The sequence below is a fragment of the Echeneis naucrates genome, chromosome 23, assembly GCF_900963305.1.
Source record: "Echeneis naucrates chromosome 23, fEcheNa1.1, whole genome shotgun sequence".
NCBI lineage: Eukaryota > Metazoa > Chordata > Actinopteri > Carangiformes > Echeneidae > Echeneis > Echeneis naucrates.
Genome location: NC_042533.1, coordinates 7,286,342 through 7,308,089, shown reverse-complemented (window position 1 = coordinate 7,308,089; position 21,748 = coordinate 7,286,342). Strand labels below are relative to the sequence as shown.

General features: G+C 40.4%; 1 protein-coding gene across 1 annotated transcript in view; it reads left to right on the top strand.

The window, feature by feature from the left end:
• Window positions 1-173: 173 nt before the first annotated feature.
• LOC115037141 (putative homeodomain transcription factor 2) overlaps window positions 174-21,748 on the top strand; it is a 32,807-nt gene continuing 11,232 nt past the window's right edge. Inside the window, exons 1-5 of the mRNA XM_029495643.1 lie at window positions 174-460; window positions 4,175-4,234; window positions 11,799-11,879; window positions 18,819-18,875; window positions 19,189-19,200. Coding sequence (XP_029351503.1) covers window positions 11,835-11,879; window positions 18,819-18,875; window positions 19,189-19,200 — 114 coding nt within the window. The 5' untranslated portion in view covers window positions 174-460; window positions 4,175-4,234; window positions 11,799-11,834. The remainder of the gene's footprint in view (window positions 461-4,174; window positions 4,235-11,798; window positions 11,880-18,818; window positions 18,876-19,188; window positions 19,201-21,748) is intronic.

Below are 21,748 nucleotides of genomic sequence, written 5' to 3'. Positions count from 1 at the left end.
TCACTTTGCATCTGTAGTGAATTTTGACGTCCACTAGAGGTGAGTGAAGTCATCTCAAAGCCTCCATTACTTCTGCTCAGGAGATTCACTGTGTGGCTGCACGATGCCTCAACAATGGGCAATGTTTCGCCTTTTAAATGCCAGTTAATCAATCTTAGCTGTCAATCGTGGTGATAACGTGAGAGCCATATTTCACTTTTCCCGTCACTGACCATTGGCGACGTTCATTGGCTCAGCGTGCTGAGGCGCACGGAGTGGGTGTTTTACGGTAGCGGGCTGAAGTTGTGTTAGTGCAGTGGGAGACAGAAAGAGCAGCTAATGCTCCAAACATCGGGCAACACACTCTCAGCATCTCTGCCCCACAATGGACCGGGCTGGCGGACTCACGGCAGCGTAAATCACGCCTAAGACAGCGCCTGGTTCGGGCTGGAGGCTCGGAGCAGCCGTCGCCATCAGAGAGGTAAAGGAGTGTGTGCTTGGGCAGCATTAGACACAGCTGTGTGGGCTCTTTGTGCCCACCGGTAGCTTAGCTAACTGTGTAGCATGACAAGAGCTAACAGGAGGAGGAAGACTGTCTGAACCCACCGGGGCTGCAGCTACATGCGGGCTAGCTGCAAAATGAGCTGCCCCGGGGTAGATCTATGGCGCAGGACGGGTCGTGTCCTTTCTTGGAGTGAAAACACACCGTCGTTCATCCTTCTCCACTTGGCTGTTGTCTTATCAGAGTGTAATGTCACCGGCTGTTGTGCCACTAATGTGCTCCAAACCTTCACATTTAGCCTGCTGCATCCAAATCACGTTGAAATCTTTATCAGACTGTGCATAGTAACATTTCCACACTTTAGTTCTGTTAGCGTCGCTGCTCGTCATCATTTCCATGATGTTTCCCATGGCCTTTTACACCGAGGGGAATCAGTGGGCATTAAAAATGTAACACACGGATCTTCAGGGGAAACGAGCAGACAGTGAAGTCTGTGTATTTGACTTGTCCAAACCATCACCTGTAGACCAAAGTGATGGGACCTCAGCTGGTTTCGCTCCGTCAATGAGCTGCAGAGGCTTCACTGTGGATGACTGCCTGGCTGCTTTTCCTCCCTCAGATCTGTCAGAAACTGGGTGGTTCACTACCATGGCTGAGCGATTTTCCAGTTGAAAGCCTTCATTCACTCACCTGACAGCCTAATATTTTACCACTCATTCATGCCAGCTGTAAAATTTTAGGAATGAATGAAAGATTTCTGCCTCCCAGATTTCTGCCTTGTCTTAGTTTGCATTATTTGTGCAACTGGCCCTGTAAAATACACAGTTTAGCTTCATAAAACATAATTTTATTGCATTAAAATTAAAAACATACAAGATTAGTTGATTATCAAAATAGTTGCACATTATCTTTGATATTATACCAGTTGATCAGTTGACTAATTTTTGCTCTTAATTCTAATCTGCTCCATGAAGGATAATCCATGATAGTCTTCATCCCCGTGCTATTGTGTTGTTTACTGTTTTATAACCAACGTTGACTTCCTTGAACTGTTGTTTGTCACTCAGTAGAACGTGTCACACTCTGTTTGGCTGGAAGGTTGGCAGGCTGTCTGATTATCCAACATGATTCGCCAATCAGACAGTGTCTGGCTAAAACTGCCATCACTCACCCAGATTTTCCACTGTAATTTGACCCCTAAATTAATCCCACATACCACATTCCTTTATCAATCCACAAAACCAACATTCAGCAAGGACAGATACAGTTGCTTTCTCTCTCATGCTTGTTTCAAATCTTGTGGAAGAAGTCACTTTGAATCACATACAGGGTGAAGAAGTGGAACAGATTGGATTCAGTATATGCAGTTATAAATCCTTGACAGAGTTCACTTAGTTCCACTGTTTAAGGTGCGAGGCTTGCCTTTAGCTAAGAGTGAAACGCATCCATTCCACCTGAAGGCTGAAGTCATGTAAACCAGTTAACAGCAGTGATCTACAATGTGGCCTTCTGTATTTTAATATTTAAAAAGTACTTTACTAATGCTAAAAATTAAAGCTCTGAAATAAAATTACTCCTCAGATAGCTCACCTACATCCTGAGTCACTTGGAAAATACCACAAGCACCGTGTGAGCAATGCAGTTGTTTTATGGTAAATGACAGGAAACTGTGGTGGCAAGAGAGCAGTCAGCAAAAGTTTGCAACAAATGATGTGTGATTTGTTGGAAATGAGAGATTGATGTACTGTTGTTTTGTCTTCCACATCAAGACTTAACCATGTGTTCCTCACCCAAATTTGAATGTGCACACACATTGTTGATTAGGGCTGCATGGGGCACACAACATTGAGACACTGATGGAATGATCCCTGTTTAACAAGGAGTTAGTTGTGTTAGTTTTAGACAGTGTGACTGTGTAGTTCAGCAGTGTTTGTTACTTGGAGATCAGTCTGTGCAGAGTTATATATTCTGGGTTTGTATTTGCATATATTTGCAAGTCCCTGAGTTGTAGTGGTTGGGTGACTGTCTGATTCAGTGTGTGTTTGTGCGTGTAACTCTAGCATCCATAGACAGTTGTCTGACCAGTGAGTCCTTTTGTTTGTCTTTGTATCTCTTTGTGCGCTCTGTCTCTGTCTCACTCTCTCCCTGACTCAATTTCTTCCCTCTCTCTTCCTGTCTGTCTCTTTGAGGAGTTCTCAGACGCTGCGCTTTGTATTGTGCAGCTTGAATCTGCCTGCAGAGCTGGTTACATCACCAGCTGCAATATAGTTACATCATACTACAGCGCCGTATCATTAGATTTATAGCTGCAGAATGGCTTACATGGAAATATAGCTATTACAGTGTCAAGTGTGAGCAGAAAGGCCACCGACAAAGTGACATGATATCTGCTGCACTGCAGTAGATGGCCAGGCAGTGTTGAGGATAAAATGTAAGTTACTTTGTCAGGATGAGGTGATGGGATGGGAAATCTCCATAAGGAGAGTTTTGTCTCTCGATAGTCAAACAGTCTGCTAAACAGAAATTCTCACTGTCACCCTACCATGACTTACTGGGTCACTTAACAAAATTTGCCTGATACAGTTTCACCGTGAACTACGGGGAGATGCAAGTTAAGATTTTTGATATCTTTAGATTGATTTCTGCAGCGCCGTCTCCAACAGCATCTCTTATACCTCATCTTTTTGAGGTACTGCAAGAAACCACTGTGATGTTTACTGGGCATTTACCGTTATCAACCACCTCTTTTACTGAATCTTGTACCACAGGAGGAGTTTTAGGTTGAGTGAAAATATCAAGGGCCCAAACTCTCACATGACCATGCAAACCCTTCTGCATCATGGCAGCTGTGGTTGTGGTCTGAATGGCTACCGTCATCTTCCTTTCACAAGATTTTTGCTTGTCAGTGCACAAATACTCGTCGTTATGATTCTAGTCAGTATTTAACTTAACAGTTTTTTGTTTGGTCAGGTTATCTGTCAGCTGTTGCTTTGAGGTTACATAGACTTTCACACTTTCCAAAAGAGACGCATCATGTGAATGACATGCTGCAGCGCTAATCATCGAGCTACAGTAACTACAATACACTAAGTAGTGACATTTCCAGGCCAAACACAATGCTGTGACTGTTGAGCTTAGTGAGGCTCACACTGAGCAGTGTTATCCTGAAGATCCAGACGACTTCAGGATGCGTTATTGATTAGCCATCCTCTTAGGCTGTTATTAATTAAGATGATAAATCTGAAGAAGTGATGGTGATGAAATTACATTTTGGGACTAAATATGCTGATAAAAGAGGATGATGAGGATTGTGATGGCTGGTCTCCTGACTTTGTACAAAGAGCTGCATTGTTAGAAAAGGTTGCTGCTGGAAGTTTCTGTGTCTGGAGGGCAACATGTGTTGGTGTGTTTGGAGCACAGCAAGAGGAACTTTGAAACCTCACTGGGCAGCTTCGACACGTGGATCCATTGCACACTGTCCAGGAAATCCAATTAGATGTATTTATTAGTCTGAGAGTCCCAAAGAAGCTGCTCTTTCCTGATTGGCTTTACTACTATGAACCTTATATGCACAAGCACATGCACACCACAGACTGCACTTGATGTTTTGAATCTCAAATGTGCCCATCCCGGACCAGACAGTCTTGACCTCATCTCCCTTTCTTTGTCTCCCTTTGTTTGCCAAATGTCCAGCTCCTGTCCTAATTTGGTTGTGAGGACAAAACATCACCCAGCTACAAGGCCCTACTAGAGGTGAGTTGTGTGTGTGTGTGTGTGTGTGTGTGTGTGTGTGTGTGTGTGTGTTTGTGTCCGTCCGTCCCCAAACTCCACATAGTCCCCCCCATGCACCACACGCTACAGCAACAGCTTTCTGTTGCTGTGATAATTTTGCTGCCTACATAAACACACCCACCCACACACACCCTGCAAACAGCAACAGCACTTCATGAGTGCTGTTCATTATGTCTGACAGAGACGGACAGATGGAAAAAATAGGAGAGTGAAGGATGAAAAAACAAAAACAATACTTCCCCTCTGAGAGCAGCACAGGAGGGAAACACTGTGTGTGAAACTGAACTGTGACGAGTGTGCGTTGTTGCACTAAATCTGTGGTAGCTGTTTTCCTGTTCAGTAAATACCCACCCACACCTTTCGTCCAGAACACTGTCTTATATTGTAACTTTATACAGAAATATTTGGTGTTGCCTTTTTTAGTTGTGTTTTGAAATCTCCAGTTGAAAATGACTGAAGGAAGGATGCTCCAGTCATGTTTGACATATGCCCGAATAAGCAACATATTGATATAAAACATTTACTTTTTACAGCAGTGTATGTAATGTTTTATGTGTGCATTGCTCTTAGTTAATTGACTAACCCTGAAACCTAACCTGACCCCCATCTGCTAAGATTTTTTTTTCCATGTCCAAGTTTGCCAAATCTGTCATTGTACTACTTATCAATGGATTCATAGTTGAAAAGCAATTATTCTTTAACAATTATAACAATTATTCTTTAACAGTGACCCCAGGAACACCCTCAGAAACCCTTGGAAGGAGAACCTGTGAAAAACTAACCTTACTGACTTTGCAAATTGCTCTCTGTGCTAGCCCTATATCGGTCAAGTGTGGGGTTGTTTGTTGTCACCTTTGAGGTTGTCAGGTTTGCCCTACATGATGGAAAACCTGACCCACACACACACAGACTCACTCTCAGAATCCCCTTGACACCTTTGACCCTTCACTATTGATTGCCTAGCATCATATATCCTGTAGGCATGCAAGCACACACACATGCCCTCTAGGCCTAGCTCAGAGATGTAACCTGCACCCATCATGAAATATAGAGTACCCAGAGAGAGACGGAACAGTTAGTGTTACACGTCACGAGTTAGCCAGCTCGTGGAGGAGGTCTCTTCTCATGCTCATGTTTTCATTAGACATCCCTGAGAAACATTACACTATTGTCAATTTGCATTAGTAGAAAAATTGATAGAAACCTCAGCTTGTGTTTTCTGTTCTGTGTAGCAGTGTAAAAAACACTTCTGTTCCTTTTTTAAAAAAGCAGTTTTGTGGGCAGCTCTGATAGTGGTTAGTGTTCCCAGCAGTTTCCATCTAAACTTGTCTAACTCTCTGCTCTTTAAGCCTAAATTTAACAGCCTTGTTTGCAATCACTGTTGACAAACAAGCAAAAAAAAATTGTTTCTACAGAGGAATGTTGTTGTTGTACAGCTCTCAAGGTCACCCATCTGTGTCTGAGTGGCAGCTGACAGCAGCTAGTGAAATATTTCACAGCTTTCCTGGTGCACATCCATGCAGTAAATAAAGCCTGACACACTTGAACCTAACATCATCATCATTCAGAAGTAATTGTGTATCTGATGCCTGTCTGTGTTACTGCAATGTATGGAGGAATGAGGTAGTCTATACAGACATGATAAACTGCTACAGAAACCGTGCCACACCTTTTAGATATAATTGGGAAAAGCAAGTTTCTTATCTGTGTTTAAAGACCCGAGAGGTTAGGAAAGTTACTTTTATCTAAATCAACACCAATCACTGATCAATTTGACTTTACTAATGTGAAGTGGTGTTTGTTGACATGGCAAGTCTGATATGTGGTTATGTATTGATGTCGGTGAAATCCTGGATGCTGCTTCTGTCAGTTTATCTTCACCATCCTTTTTTTTTTTTTTTAAACATTGCAAAGTGCTTCCCTGATTTAAATACTATTGAACAAATGTCCAGTTTGTTCATTCTGTCTAAGTGTGTCCTAGAGAAAAGATAATAGCTGTGTCGTGTTAGATTAAAAAGTCAGAGAGGAGAACATTTCATAACCATTACGCAAAAACGTGAACCCTTCTCATCACGCACACACTCAGAGACACACACACTCAATACTACACACTTAGTCACTGCACCTTCTCTGTCTCAACACTCCTTTGGCTGGTGTGATTTAGATTTTTTTCCCTCTCTTTGTCATTCTTTCTCTCTTTCTCTTTACCTTTTTCCCGACTAAACAACTACACGTAGACACAAACACAAGGCAAAATGGAGATAATGACAATAGATTCCACATTGAGGTGTGTGTGTCTGTATGTACAGTACATGGTTGTGAGTTACTGCCCCTGTCTCAGTCGGAGATTCTAACACACTGATTAGTAAAAAACATTTTGTATACTAGTCAGTAAAATAGTACTTCCAGAGAGTGAAACTTTCTTCTCACACACTCAGTCAGCAGGTTGAATTAATGCTAATCCTGGATCTGTACCTGAGATTCAAACTACATTGTGACTTTTCCTGACATCTTTTCTCAAAACGTTGTTTTTGTATTTTGAAATGTATCATGATGATGACAATATCACAAGGCAACACTCACCCAATAGAATTTATCCACGTTGCCTTAGAGAGGTAAATCTGATTAATAGTAGAACTGAAATGAATGAAGGCCTTTTCATTATTATGTGGACTTTAATCACAGATTTAGATAATAAATAAATATGTCAACAGTATTTCTATGATAAATTCTACCTGTTTTTTATATCCCTCAAGACGCAGAAAGCATCAAGTCAACCGTCCTTCCTCTTCCACAAACCTTCACTGACAATAACATTCATGCTGTTGCTACAACAGACATGATATGGCTAATTAGAAACAACCATTTCCTACACACACAAAGAAGGCTAACACATGCTCACATATACTGTACATGCACAGGCACAAAAAGAGCTCTCATAAAATCTGGCCTACATAATACATGCTGTCTTACTTGATTGCTTTCTCTCTCTGTAAATGGGTCAGCTCATTGGTCAGACAGAATTGGCAAGCCATAGAATTGCAGACTGAGTGTGTGTGCGTGTGTTATTGATGATAAATTAGGGAAGTGATTGTCAATGAAACTTCATTGTCAACATGAGTTTAGTGCCACCAAAAGAACCACGAGGTTCACACTAATGAGTGTTTCCTCTAGGATTTTTTTTTCAGTAGTGGGTCCGGGCTCTCAGTGGGCCATGGTAGCATAAACAGATTACACTTGACTGCAGATTTAACTTTTACAACCCATTCATTGGCTGGCCAGTTGAAAATGGCTTTTTCCCTTACAACTACAACAACAACAACATACATCTCAGCCATATACAATGTCAGATAAAGACTCAATGTAAAAAGTAACATAAAAGAACAAACAAACTGCCCCCCTACCCCAATTAAAATGAAATAAATAAAAATAATAAATAATAATCTCTTTAACATCTAAATGAGTTAGCACCCTCACTTTGCTTTCCTGCGCCTTCACTTTGCTGCACTACTCCTCCCTTGTCTCATATGATTACATTTAAAACTTGAGTAACATTAGATAATTCACACTCGCATCACATCTGATTACAAGTGTGAACAATTTTACCTAACCATCATCATTTATGAGTCAGTAAAAGGCAAGCCTTATCCTCATCAGATGTCTTTCTCTTCTTAGAGAATTATTTGAACAAGCTCATCTGAAAATGCAGTCAGCACCTATTTTTCAGGACGACATTCCTCTGACTCGCTGGCCTGGTGCTTGAGTGCCTGACGTGATGTCACTTTCAAGGCCGTGCTCTCACGAGTAATTAATGTCGTAAAAAAAGGGGGCAAAGTAATTAACTTCGTATTAGAATAGGACCCCCACCTGCACTCATGACCAGGCTGTGCTGTGAAGGTGGAGAAATACAACGGTAGTGTATTTGCAACAATAAAAAAAAAAACAAAACAAACAAAAACATAATTTTGAAGGCGTGGTGGCCGGCCACTCCTAAATGAATGTAGAGGAAACACAGCTAATTATAACGTGCAGTGGACCTTGAGCCAATCTTTGTTTAAATGTGGAAAGTCAACAAGTGAGCATGCCGTCTTAGCTATTTTTCTCTCTTAGCTCCGTCTCTCTTCGCTGTTTTTTTTTTTTTTTTTTTTTTTTTTTATTTTGAATTTCTGAACTTTTCTTGCTGTGACAAATTTAAGTATAATGTCTGAATGTGAGTCTGTCTAAGCTCTGTTCCCTTCAGCAAACCACAGTGTATTTTGGGAACATGCAAGTGTGTGGTTTTGGAAAAAGTGTGTTAGGAAAGAACTCGGGTTATTTCGTCTTATTATTTTTTCCATCATAAATAATAACCTAGTAGTTTACAGCTAATCCTGTGTATGTCGCCAGATTACGCAATAATAGTGTGTCTGTAAGTGTTTGTGTCTGATAATGTGTGTGAATCAGTGTTGCTGTCCCTGAGGTATGATGGAGGGATTCTGAGGCTTTCAACAGCCTGTTTTTGTTGTCACTGTCTCTGGGTGATGAGGATTTGTAGTCTTAAAATTGTCAGAAAGTCTGTGAGAATTAAAAACTGTAACCCTGCTGTTTGTGGTCTGACAACAGCAATGACAGAGTGCTTGCACTGTCTGTGATAAGTGTGTGGTCATGCTTACAATTGTTGTTTTTGTGTTTGCACAATTATCTGTGTCTCATTTGGTCAAAGGAGGAGCTTTTGCTCGACAGTAGAAAATGTTTTCAGTGCTCACCTTTGTGATGCAGTGTCCAATTCTTTCCATAACACATTTGAGAAATCCTGCAGAAATGAAAGAACAATGATTGCTTTATCTGCTCTGGGCATATAAAGATGTTCATTAAAGATAACAAAAGGAGCAAAGATTTATTGAAAAAATAAGTAACTTCTTAAAACCACACATTGTTCCCTCCTAAATCGCTGTACGAGCTGTGAGAGAAGTGTGTAAATGTGAGTTGAGGACAACAGGCGCTCTTGTGTGTTAATGAGAAACGTGTTATATTTAACAGAGGAAGTGGAACAGAGCGCACTGGTCTTGTTTGTTCACCCTCTACGTTGTTTGATCTTTCCTTACAGCCTCCTCCTTCTGAGCTGTCCATCATTCATTTCTCTCACCACCTCTGCCAACCATCTATTCACTTAACTTTTCAAATGAAACCCTTTGTTGACACTGTAAATCCATTAACTTGTATAACCACTGCACATAAAAAAGACAAGCCCTGTCCCTGCTGTCTCTCTCTGTCTTTCAAATTCAGGTTTATGTTTCATTGAAATGAACACAGACAGTAAAACACAGGTGTGTAGTCTGTTAACTACAAGAATTGGAGCAGTGGGCGGTGATCATAATTGTAGACAACAGCAAGTGAGACTTTCTTCCTGTTGCTAAAAATATCTCAGGCCTTCTGGGGGAAAAAGCACATGCAAGCACACGCGCACACGCACACACGCACACACGCACACACGCACACACACACACACACACACACACACACACACACACACACACACACACACACACACACGGACATTCACACAAACACAAAAATGCATGTAACACTTATGGGTTTAAGAACTTTGTAATTGTGCACAAGTTTCCCATTTGTTTGCTGTCCACTCACAAGCTGCCATGCTTGATGTAGAAACCGCTCACATTTTTGGCTTGAGCTGAAACTTTTGTCTCCTTCCTGCTTTTGAGTTTCAAATTCGGCGTATACACGCAGCTTGGACTCGCTCCACAGTGGCTTTGAAGACGAGGATGTCAACACATAGTAATACTTGTTTTTTTGAAGTGGTGACTTTATCACACAAAAACACAAGTGTTGTGGTTTGGTAGCTGGCAGAGCAGCTGTGGAGATATTGAACAGGCCTAAAGTACAACATCATACATTTAACTGTAAAGTAGCAGCAGATCGAAACACAAAGATGTTTTCAAGTAGCTGCATTGGAAATGACAAAAAAGTATTTCTAGCAAAGTAAATAATTACAGAGTCGGCAACATAAACAAGCTTTAACATGCCAAGCATGTCTTCACTGTCCTGTAATAACAATGTCAAATTAGAAAAGCTGAAAAGAAAAAGGCTTGATGAATACACTCCTAAAAATGGGCAAATTTTCTGAATGTGTCAGTGGATTGAGTCATATCCAGGACCTGCTCCAGCTGCCTGCTGAGTCAGCCTGGCCTGCAGCTGCTGCCCTCCAACCCCTTTACTCACACAGCAGGGCAGAAATGCTCTTATATAAAGGGGAAATAGAAAAGAGATGCAAAGACATAGGACGGAAAAGCTGCAGAGGCAGAGAGAGAGGAGGAAGGGAGAGTGGCTAACCGCAAAGGCTCCGTTACTGTTTTTGTTTGTTTTTTTTTATCATTTTTACAGCTGATCAACCACATATTCTCATCCTTTACATTCTTTTCCATACCTACCAACTCAGATATTTGTTCTTTTAAATGTTTAAGTTATAGTTATAGTCCTAATGTTAATCTTGAAAATATTTTTTATATGCTTGGATCAATGAAAACCCGCTGAACTGCAATAGCCAAACAAGGACAGCGTAACGTTCTTTGGCTATTCCCAGTGTCAAATAACTGAGATACTGAAGCTTGTGAAAAAGGAACCATTACAACTTTCTGCTCTCATCCACTTAAACTACAACAAACAAGCTCGCATCACCTCCGACATCACAAGATCCTGTTTCAAAGACAACTGTTTGTAAGGACATGCAGACTGTAGCATTAACACACTGCAGGTCTACTGCATACTGTGGACACAATCATGGTTGTCAGGCCAGCTCTCCATCGATGACCCAGATACTGATAATTAAATGAGATAACATGTCAGTGGTGATCATGGACATTGACAATTACATGTAAAGAAAAATTTGCTACAGACATGGGGGTGATCTTTTTTTGGCATTTACGAGAACAATACAGTTTTCAGTGTCGTCGGTCACCAGATGAACTTTACATCAGGAGTCTATTCCAGTTGTTCTCAAATGGGGGTACTGAAGGGCACTCCAGGGGGTACATGAGATTAAAAAAATATATATTAAAAATATCGATCAATTCAAAAGCCCTTAAAAATGGTTTAGGGTTTTCTAGCTGAGCACCCCCTAAGATTTATGTTATGTTTGTTAGGTTATGATTCAGCTTATTCCCAGATGAGCTCAGAGAAACACTGTCTCTGTTTATATTGTATGATTGCTGTCAAGGGAGCCGGCATGTCAAAATGACTGGATCCATTAGGTGTGTGTGTGCTTCAGTCCAAAAATGGAAAAACTAATAGATATGATTAGCCAGTATGTTATGCGCACGCGAAGACAGCGTGAACGCCTTCATACAAATCAGCATAAACACATGACTGCAAGTGTGTACAAGTGTGTGTGCGCCTTCTCCTCCCTCTCTCATTTGTCAAGACACACCTGCCTACCAGGTATATAGAGCTGACTCGTCCTCCCTTTTGCCTCACTACGCCATTACTGACGCGGCTCTCTCTGTCACTGTGTGCTTTGTGATTTCAGTCTAAGATGCCCTAGCCGGGGAGAAGGGAAATGTAAATGGCTTCCAAAGTTAAAGATGCTGTGGTGTGGTACCAGAAAAAGGTAAGACGCTACTCATTTATTACATTTACACACATTGTTCTCACTCACAAACTCAATCTTCAGGAATTCAAAGCCAGACTCAGTGAATGCTGTTGAACCTAGTTGTTTACACGTGTTTATACATATTCACAAATGGATGTTCAGATGCATCAATATATGAAATAACTGAAGAAAAGAGACTCCTCAGGCAAACCTCTCCATGGACCTCAGTTTAATGAAAGAGAATAACAAGATAAAACACACTTGTTGTTTTACACCAACGAAAAATCTTTCTGTAACATCTTAGTTTTTTGGAGTTTTTTTTAATTACAAAACATGAAAGCCCAAAGAAGGTTTTATCTAAAAATATGGAGAATATGCTCTAAGTGTTTAGTGTTGAAATGTCATGCATATCCTCACTATTTTAGAGCTTAAAGATGAGAAAAAAACCTTGCAACCAGGAAAATAAGTGGACACACAAGTAATATAAAAGTTGACAAGTTCAATAAGGATTTCCAAACCCAGTATTTTTGTTGTGTATATATATTTTTCACTCAGCTTCTACATTTTCTGCTGGTGCACAATATGGATTTTTGAAGCCGATATCCATTATTCTTTCATGAAAAAGAAATGATACACTTCACAAACAAGGGAAATTAATTGAAACTTAGATTTGCATGTACACAGATTATGCTTACTGCTGCTTTTCATCCAGTGTGTTAACTCCAGCAATATAACCTCAATAAGCTGCCATGGGTTGACAGAGTTGAAGCGTTTGTTCATTTTCTTTCCTTGCAACATGGGCTCTCTGGTTTGAGTGCACAGACTTGTATTGATCCACCAACATTTTGGCACTGAACTCTGCAGCGCTGTCAGCAGCAGTGCTGGGCCACTGGGCCGTTGGGCGCAGCGTGAAACAAGCCTGGTGTTGTGTGTCGTCTTGTTCCATAGTCTCAGATATCGGATCCTTTGCTGGACTCCAGCACTGCCCCCCCCCCCATAGCTCTCACCTTACACCCTCACAGGCCTGTCTTCCTGTCGTTATCACCCAGGTGCCTCTTCTCTGTCTTTCATATATTTCTCTGATCTTCTGCTGGCACCTGGCAGGGGGAGATGATGAAATAAACTTTTAGTGTTGAATCATGCTGAAGTTGATTCATGATTTAAAAAAACTAAAACAGTCTGAACTTGAAACACTGTGTTCTTCTTTTTCTAGCTGTTTTTCTTTGTTACTGTTTGATTTAATTGCTGGTCACAATTAAAGGGTTTTAGGTGACGCTTGGTCTGATCCATAATATTATTTCTAAGGAACTGGATTAGAAGCTTGTCTGGGCAGACACACAACAGCGATGGCACACCCTGAGTCATGACTGAATGACTCCTGACTCCTTTTTGAGGAATATCATAGCCTGTCCTTAACTCTGATATGTTTTAGAGATGTTGAGTGCCTTTTTTTTTTTTAATCTCTTTTGACCTAAATTTAAATGAAATGTGACACAGATGATCGATTAAAGGACAAGAAGATTTAATCGATGTCCAACAGTTCTGTTTTCTCTGTTGGTCCTGGGATCCATGAAACTAGTCAATAACACAGCAGATGGACGAATGCTGAGCGGCAACGACAGGCTTATATGTAGTCTCTGGCTCTGGGGAGCAAATGATGCTTGGAGGTTTGGCGCTAAGCGGACATTTGAAATACAGCCAGTTAAATAAGCACTGCCCTCAGGAGAGAATTTAGGTGAGTGTATTTTTAAACGAGCTCATGGCTTCTGACGGATCTCGTGGTGGAAAAAATCTTGTTGTGCTTGTACTCTTTGGTCACATGAGTGGTGGTGTATTGTGTTATGTTGTTGATGCTACATTGCAATGGAGTCAGAGGGAGGGCTATGGATTGGCCACCCTCCACTCATTTATTTAAACGTTCAACCTCCCACTCATCTCTTTTTTTTTTTTTATAGCTCTGCAGTTTTGATTGCAGTTGCTGAACTTTTGAGATAGCAGTCTCTGACCTTCCTGCTTCCATCCCATATAAATGATGGTTAGAGTCATTTTGTTTGTGCCACTCAGTCTGTGACATGTAGAAACTGTGTCCTGTTATGTTGGAGTATCCTCCCACTTCTCTGTGCGAAAATTTTTAACAGTAAGTACTTTCTACAGAGGAAAAAGTTCTTGGAAAGATTAAACTTTTTCTCATCTCATGTTTGTGTATTTCACCCCCCCCCACACACACACACACACACACACACACACACCAAAAAAATGCATTTTTCCAATTTCTTTTTCCAAATTGTATTTGCCAGTTTGTTTATCTGGCCACATTCTTCTTCTCCAGTTTCAAGCCACATTATACAACAGACTTTTGTCATTGGTATAGTACTTTTTTTTTTTTTTTTTTTTTTTTAACTGCCAGGGTGGTAAGGAGAACAGCTTCTGGTTAACCCATTCCACCTCACAAAATCACAAACCTCTGTCTTTTGTTTTTGTTGTGATTGAGAGACCCCCAGTGCAGAAATGTACATACTGCGTGTTAAACTGAATGATGAATCTGTCCAGATTTCAGCTGTGTGACGCTGATCATCCTCAGCTCTCCAACCTCTCCCAACACCAAGCATTGGTTGGTGTGAGTCACAGTACATTTCTGACTGCTGTCTGAAAATGGGCTGTAAATAGACACAGTGTCATGTTTGTGTGGAAGCCTCTTTTTAGACCTCAGTGCCAAGCCAAGCCCATATTACAGTGCAGACACATGCAGCCATATTGTCTGTTTTTTGTTTTTTTGTTTTTTTTTTAAGCCAGACACAGTGTTTGCTGTTGCCAAGTAGGAAATTGGTTACCAGCTTCTTTTCTGATATGTTAGATCTTGAAAGTTCCATAAATCAGCTTATAGTTTAGTTGTGTCTTGGAATGGAGGCCTACTTTAAGACATAAACACAATGTTACAATTGTATATATTTCATTTCCAGCACACGCAGGACAACACCAGTAGCCTCCACACCAACGAAGAAAATCAGAGCTGCACTGATTAGTTGATAGACAAAGGTATCAGCAACTATTTATCACGGTTGAAATTGCTTGTTAAGCAAACTATAACAAATGTGGTCCTGAGCAGAAGGTTTAAAAATGGCAAAGTTTGGTATTTCAAATTGTCTGTTTAAAAGTGTGCGTGGTAAAAAAGGTTTTACCATTTGTCAAACACACATACACACATGCCTGTCTGAACTGAGAATAGATCTTAGACACACACACACTTCTGTGTGTGTTTCCACGGTAGCGTGAAAACGCAGCCAAGAGGTTAAGTCTAATGCCACAACCAGCTGTCTAACCCCAATTCCTTTGAACAGTTCTTTGGCTCCTTCAGTCAGTAAATCTGATTTGGTCATCTACACGGTCACTGTTTCTTTTTTCCTTTTTGTCACTGTGGAAAATCATTCATTTAGATGTTGATGTAATCAGAGATTGGTAGTAAATAAAAAAAGATTAGCGTGTATTTTAAAGTTTTTGTGCATCAACAGTTTTTAGATCTGTGGTAAAATGATTTGTGATGTAAAAAGTTTAATTGTTAAAATGTTTAGTTAATTCGAGTTGACTACTTTTTGAAAATCTTCCATTTGCTGCACAGGCCACTCATTAGACACATCTAATTTAGTCCTTCCCAGCAGCGAGTGAAGGATTTTTCATCACAGCCAGTGTGACAGCAGAGAGTACTGAGATATACAATCAGGTAGGAAGTAGGCCAAGGTAAAGGAAGAGTTTCCTGCATTTGTAAACATAAAATAGATTAAGGAGACTCTTCAGCATGACCTGTGTTATAGTGGATTCATCTGTTTGGTATTTCATGAAGGTGAAATCTTCACATTCTTTTATTAGTCTAAACAACTGTATTATAAAAGCTATTCAAGTTACCATGATGGAAAACAGAAAGGCAGCAGCTTGAGGTTGAATTCACAGAATATTTTTGGGCTGGTATTTATCTTGATGAATTACTTAATGAACAAAATAAACCTACATTAACCGATAAATGAATGTGGAAGCTGACAAATTAAGTCCAATACCTTTTAGACCTATTTTGGTCTCCACCACCTCCTTGAGGAGGTAGTGTGGTCTGTGGCCCCTAAATGAAAGTGGGTGTCTGCTGTTTAGCATACATTGAGTTGTCAGAGTTGTTGTTGTTTTTGTTTTTTTGTGTTGTGTAGCAGATGAGAGTGATGACATAATTCTCTGGAGGTTCATCACTGTGAAATATCCATTTATGGACTGGAGTCATCGCTGAGCAAATATTGTGTTACACTTGGGACCCTTTCAGCGAGATGACACAGTGAGCCTAGCCCATCTATAACATTAGATAAATAGCACCAGTCTAGATTCTTTCCATCAGGTATGTGTGCTGTAGACACACACATAACCCCAGCATCCTCCTGAAGCACCACATCTGTGTGTGTTAACCCGCTCCATTGCAGAGGCTGTTGTTATATAACTCGGTGCTTTGCAGACATAATCCCTCTCTCCCTCTTCATGCCTGGCTCATCGCTCCATCCGTCGCCATGGTGACCTCCAGCACTGCTGCAGCGGCACATTTGTCCTCATCAGTTTCTCTTCTGGTGCACTCAGCTCTTGATTTGCTTGTCAAATCGCTCAAGACTCTTTTGGTTTTTATTTTTGTGAGTAAAGGACATGCATATCATTTGACCATGATTAAGAACATTTCCACCAAAAATCTTTTATTCATTTAGATTTTTTCATTTTAAAAATGATGCAAAATTGAGTAGCCAGAAAAGTGCTTTGTTGCCTAAGAACCAATTTATTTTGAGACGATGATCGAACGGATACTGATGCAAGGATGGGAGGGTGTGTGAAGATAAGAGGATTTACAGTCGTTTTAATTCCACTCTGCCAGATCTCAGTTACCTCACTGCTGTGTGTGTGTGTTTAAGAAAGTACCCACCCTCCTTCTTATCTGCAATTTCCCCACCTTTATCTCTGCTCTGGTCATGTTTGCCCTCTGGCTGCCCTCAACATATACTCAATATCCGCCTTAATCTGTGTGTGTGTGTGTTTGTTTTAATATTTTGAGCGATTTGGCAGTTATCCGAAAGCACAAATGTCATGGAGTAAATCAGTCGGACATCAGATTTAATGTTTCCCTGCACTTCGAATCAGACATCTGCTATCAGGTACATTGATCCTGCTTTGCTAAACACGAGAAAAATAATGTCATGTTCTTGATTCCCCCCCCCCACCCCCAGCTTAGCAAAACTTCTATATCGGGTCAGTATTTCTGTTGCAGCAGTCGGTTTAACTCTTAATACTTTTGTTTTTTCTAATTTTATAATGTGCTCCACTACATTGTAAAATCGTGACAGCCACATGCTGCAGTCAGAAATGTTGGGAATGAAAACACAGTACAACAAAATAACAGCAGCAGGCTGTGAGAAACTCTGCTTGGCCCACATCTCATCCAGCTGTGTGTTCGCTCCCACTGACCTATCACATTGTTAGGACAGGTGTGTGCATCTAGAAAAAACCTTAACCCGTTTCCCTCCATCTTCTGCTGTCCAATCATCTTTATTTTCTGTTTCCTGTGTCTTTAGCTGTCCTCTCTTTCCGTTCATGTTTAATCAGTTGTCATTAAAGATGCAGACTTTCCACTGGCAAGATCACAGAGCGACCCAGACTTTACGCCTTCCACACACACACACACACACACACACTGATCCGCTGAGGTCAAATCATCAGCTGATCTTGTGTCTCTGAAAAAGGCATTGGATCTGTAACCTCAGCCTCCCAGTGTGCTGTTTCTCCCTCACTCTGATCTGTCAGCTGAGTTTTATCTGCTAATTCTGAATATGTGGACAGAAAAGGAAGAGAAATAAGAAACTGGCACAGTTCGACCTTGGCTTGTGTTTGTTTTGTGCTTTTGTGTGCAGTCTTTGGCCAGATGTCTGGACAACAAATATTTCGCTCCCATGACAGCACAGTAACAGCACAGTGTACCTGTTTACGTTCTGTTCATCTTAATTTAACATATGCAACATAAAGACACTGCATATGCATTTGTCATAGATGTGTCCTAACCACTCCACCATTCTCATGTACACAAGTCTGCAGGTCTATTGATTGCAGTGTGACAGTGACAGGTGGCGTTACATGCACTTCCACAGACTAACGCCCCCCCGCTCTGTGTGACAGTGATAAATACTTATGGAAACGTTCATCTTGTCCAGTGTTTTGTAAATTAAGCCTCCATTTCATTTCAATTTCTAGACAAAGGGAAAAATACACCTGAAAGAAAAAAGGTACACTATAGATGTATGTATTGTTTGTTGAATAAATGTGTGTTTATCCTTTCAGCTTACTTGTTTTATTGTTAACATCCCAAAGGGAACATAATGTCTAAAGGTATTCTGTGAAGTTGTCTGACCAAACAAAAGTTGTTTACGTTCACTGTTAGTCACAAATGCATGTGTGTGCTTGAGCTCCAGTACAGGGAGTGTTTCCCTCCTCTACACTGACTGTAATAGTAAAAAGGCTGAAATCCTGCATAGTTTACATTTCTACACCTGCTGCCAGCCGATATTAGTGCTACCAGCTGGTTATCACTGAAATAATGTGGAACCAATGGATGGCATGGTTTTTGTCTCTGCGCTGCTTATTACTTAATCTGTTCATTCAACGAGTTGTGTTCAAAACCATACAAGTAATTTATAAGGTTAAATAAAAAATACAAAACAAATATGAAACAGAATTTTGGGGAAATGTGTATGACAGTACACAGAAAGTCTCTAGATTACTTTAGTGTAAACATCATGTATAATATGTAGCTCCAGTGTGGAAAAAAAACTGCTACAGAAACTGATTTTTTTTATGAGCTTAACTCAAACTTTGTGCCTGGTGGCTGTTTACTTTACTCTACAGCTCTTTTTATCATCACTAAATCTTCCTCTCCCTTCCCATGTTTTCCAGATTGGCGCCTATGACCAACAGATTTGGGAGAAATCAGTGGAGCAGAGAGAAATAAAGGTTTGTTATTCTCATTGTTAAATTGCACCAACTGTTGGTGTGTATGCTTTTTTTTTTTTTTTTTATTTCCCAGTTTGTATTTGCTTTCTTTGCATATTCAAGAAAGGCTCTTCTGTCTTTTACTTTTATTCCTCCATCTTCTTCTTACTCTGTTTGTGTTGCGCCTCACCATGCCTCCAGTTCGTTTCCAGTATTTTTTCTTTTGTTTTTAAACTCATTCTTCTCTTGCCTTCCTGGCTGGGGTGTCACCTGCCCACCTCTCCCCTCTTCACCTCCATCTACATCCCTTCTTCCTTCCTCCTCTTCTCTCCAGTTTATTTCTCTGGTGAGTATTCAGCAGGACGTCCCTGTTGTCCCACAGAGTGCTCACCCACGCTGTAGATTACTAGATTGGTTGTTTGATTTCACTGCTCAGTTGGCCGTGCTGGTTCCAGTGTGTCTATTAACCCAACTCTGTGTTCACACTGTAGATGGTTACTAGAAGCTAAATTGCAACCAAGATGAATTTGTGGACAAATAAGGGAGTTAGGCAGATGTGGGCCTGTCTGCAGTGTGACCACAGCTGGATTAGCATCAGTCATGTGATCAGGGTTGGCCCTGTGGTGGACTGGCGACCTGTCCAGAGTGTACCCCGCCCCTCGCCTGTAGTGTTGGCTGGGATTGGCTACAACGCCCCCGCCGCCACCCGGAAATGGAGGCAGTGTGGGGACAGCTTTGGGTTGTAGAGTTTGTACACATTGACCTTTTTAAGTGCCAGTAACTTGTTAAATGCTGAGCTCAGTTTTCTGACAGGGTCAAAGGTGCATTTCTTTGACTCACACACCATCCCTATGGAAAGGAGCTTTGTGGCAGGAATCGGTGTGTGTCGCTGGATGTCATTTATGGTCTGAGCACTTTTCATCACCTCTTCATAGCTCTGTGATATCTGACAGCTTGATGTCAACAGTTCAAACCGAAAACTGCAATCGCTGCAGAGAGGGATTCTGAAGTGGCAGAAAAATTAGTCCTTAGCTCCTGTCAGTTTTTCAGGATTGTTGTTTTATTTCCATTGGAAGAGCACTCTGCTGATGTATCATTGCTCTTCTATAACACGGTTTGACTCCAGATGGATCCTTTGCATTTGTGCTTTGTACTTTTCCTGTTAATACATTTTAACTTCCTCTTTATTCTTCAATTTTAACTGTTTTTACACTGAAGAGGAACTCTCTTTTCTTCACTAGTGTGCTGGCAGCAAATTCTGAACAGTTGACACTAATAAGATACTTAATAGTTGACCTGCTTCACTTTCCAGCCACATATTAGAGTTTATTGGGCCATTGTTGTTTGTGCGTGTGTGCATTTGGACGTGTGTGACTCAAATCCTTTGTAGTCCAGATTAGTATGAGTTGGAGTCTCTTCCCATTTGACCTGATGAAGATGGCATCTTTCATTGCTTCCTAGACATTTTTTATTGATGTTTTTATCCAAAGTTCATGTCTCATAAATTCTTTATTTTTTTTTTTCACATATGCTAACTCACTCATGGTGGCAGCAGATATAAAATACTGTTTATGTCCATGTGATGTTTGAGTTTGAGAGGTTTCTGCTCTCTTTCCTCTCTGTATGAGGTGAGGGGCACTTTCTTTAATGAGCACACACGCACAGACTCCTAACCGCCAGAGTGATAATTATACTGTTTATAGGCTTTTTAAAAACTTCAATACCAATTATACTAAGAAGTCTAGAGGATAAATAACTTAGAAAGACAGATTAAAATTATGAGTAGACAATGTTAATTTGCATGTATAATCAATGTCACACGTAAGACACATGATTGTAAATAGGATGACACATACTGTTGATAAAATAAATTAAAAACACAATTTATAAATAATAAACTCATAAAAAATAGTAATGGTGTGTAAAACCAGCTGCCACATGCTTGTGCAAACAGAAAACTACACTATGTCCAGCTTGATGTTAAAATTCTTAAATGTGTGAGTTATGGGACAGAGTCTGGCTGAAGCATAAGAATAAATCAGAAGCGACCTGACAAGCAGCTTTTTGTAAAGAATGGAAAGTGTAAACATTTTTCCTCTACTCATGAAAGGAATGAGATGAGTTCATACATGTGGCTGTTGACCCCTGAACCAACACCATAATTTAAGCAGAAACTATTTTACATGCTAGATAAGGGGCTATCAATAGCACAGAGATAAGCAAATTGTGGCCCGGTCCGATGTTTATAAAGGACTCTACGTCTGCACTAAATTTACTGCCAGGAGGAAGCTATTGATCAGTTTCTTTTTACACACTCTGTGTCTCTCGCTCTCACACACATATACTCAAACAGTGTATTAGCCTGTTGATGGTGAGATAAGGGCTTGCATTGGAGATCAGTATCAGTGACTGATAACTGAAAACTTGTTTGGCCTGCATGTAAATATTAACACGAGATGGTCAGATTGAAGTGGCTATCTTTGTGTTTCAACAGCAATCGGTTCAATATGACTCACATCCTGTGTAGTATTTCAAAGCTTTGAAAGGATTTTCTCTCCTGGTGTAATCTCATTGTGTAAGAAAACTACTAATGCTCGTACCAAAATTATACTTTTTCTGGCACTTTATATTCTTGTGAAAAGTATAAACAAGGTTATGTTAAACAAAGACAAGACAAAATGGTAAAATTAGAAAATAGTTTCCATGACAAATCTTTCAGACATTTGTTTGCAGCTTTTAGTTCACTTTATTAGGGCACTTTTATGTGATTCACTGTATCATAGAAAATACTTACTTGTGAGGGACACCACAGGTAAAGACACAAGAAATAAACCTTTGCGAAGATCTTAACGATGCAGGATTTTTGTACACATTAAAACGCTGAACTGTATTTT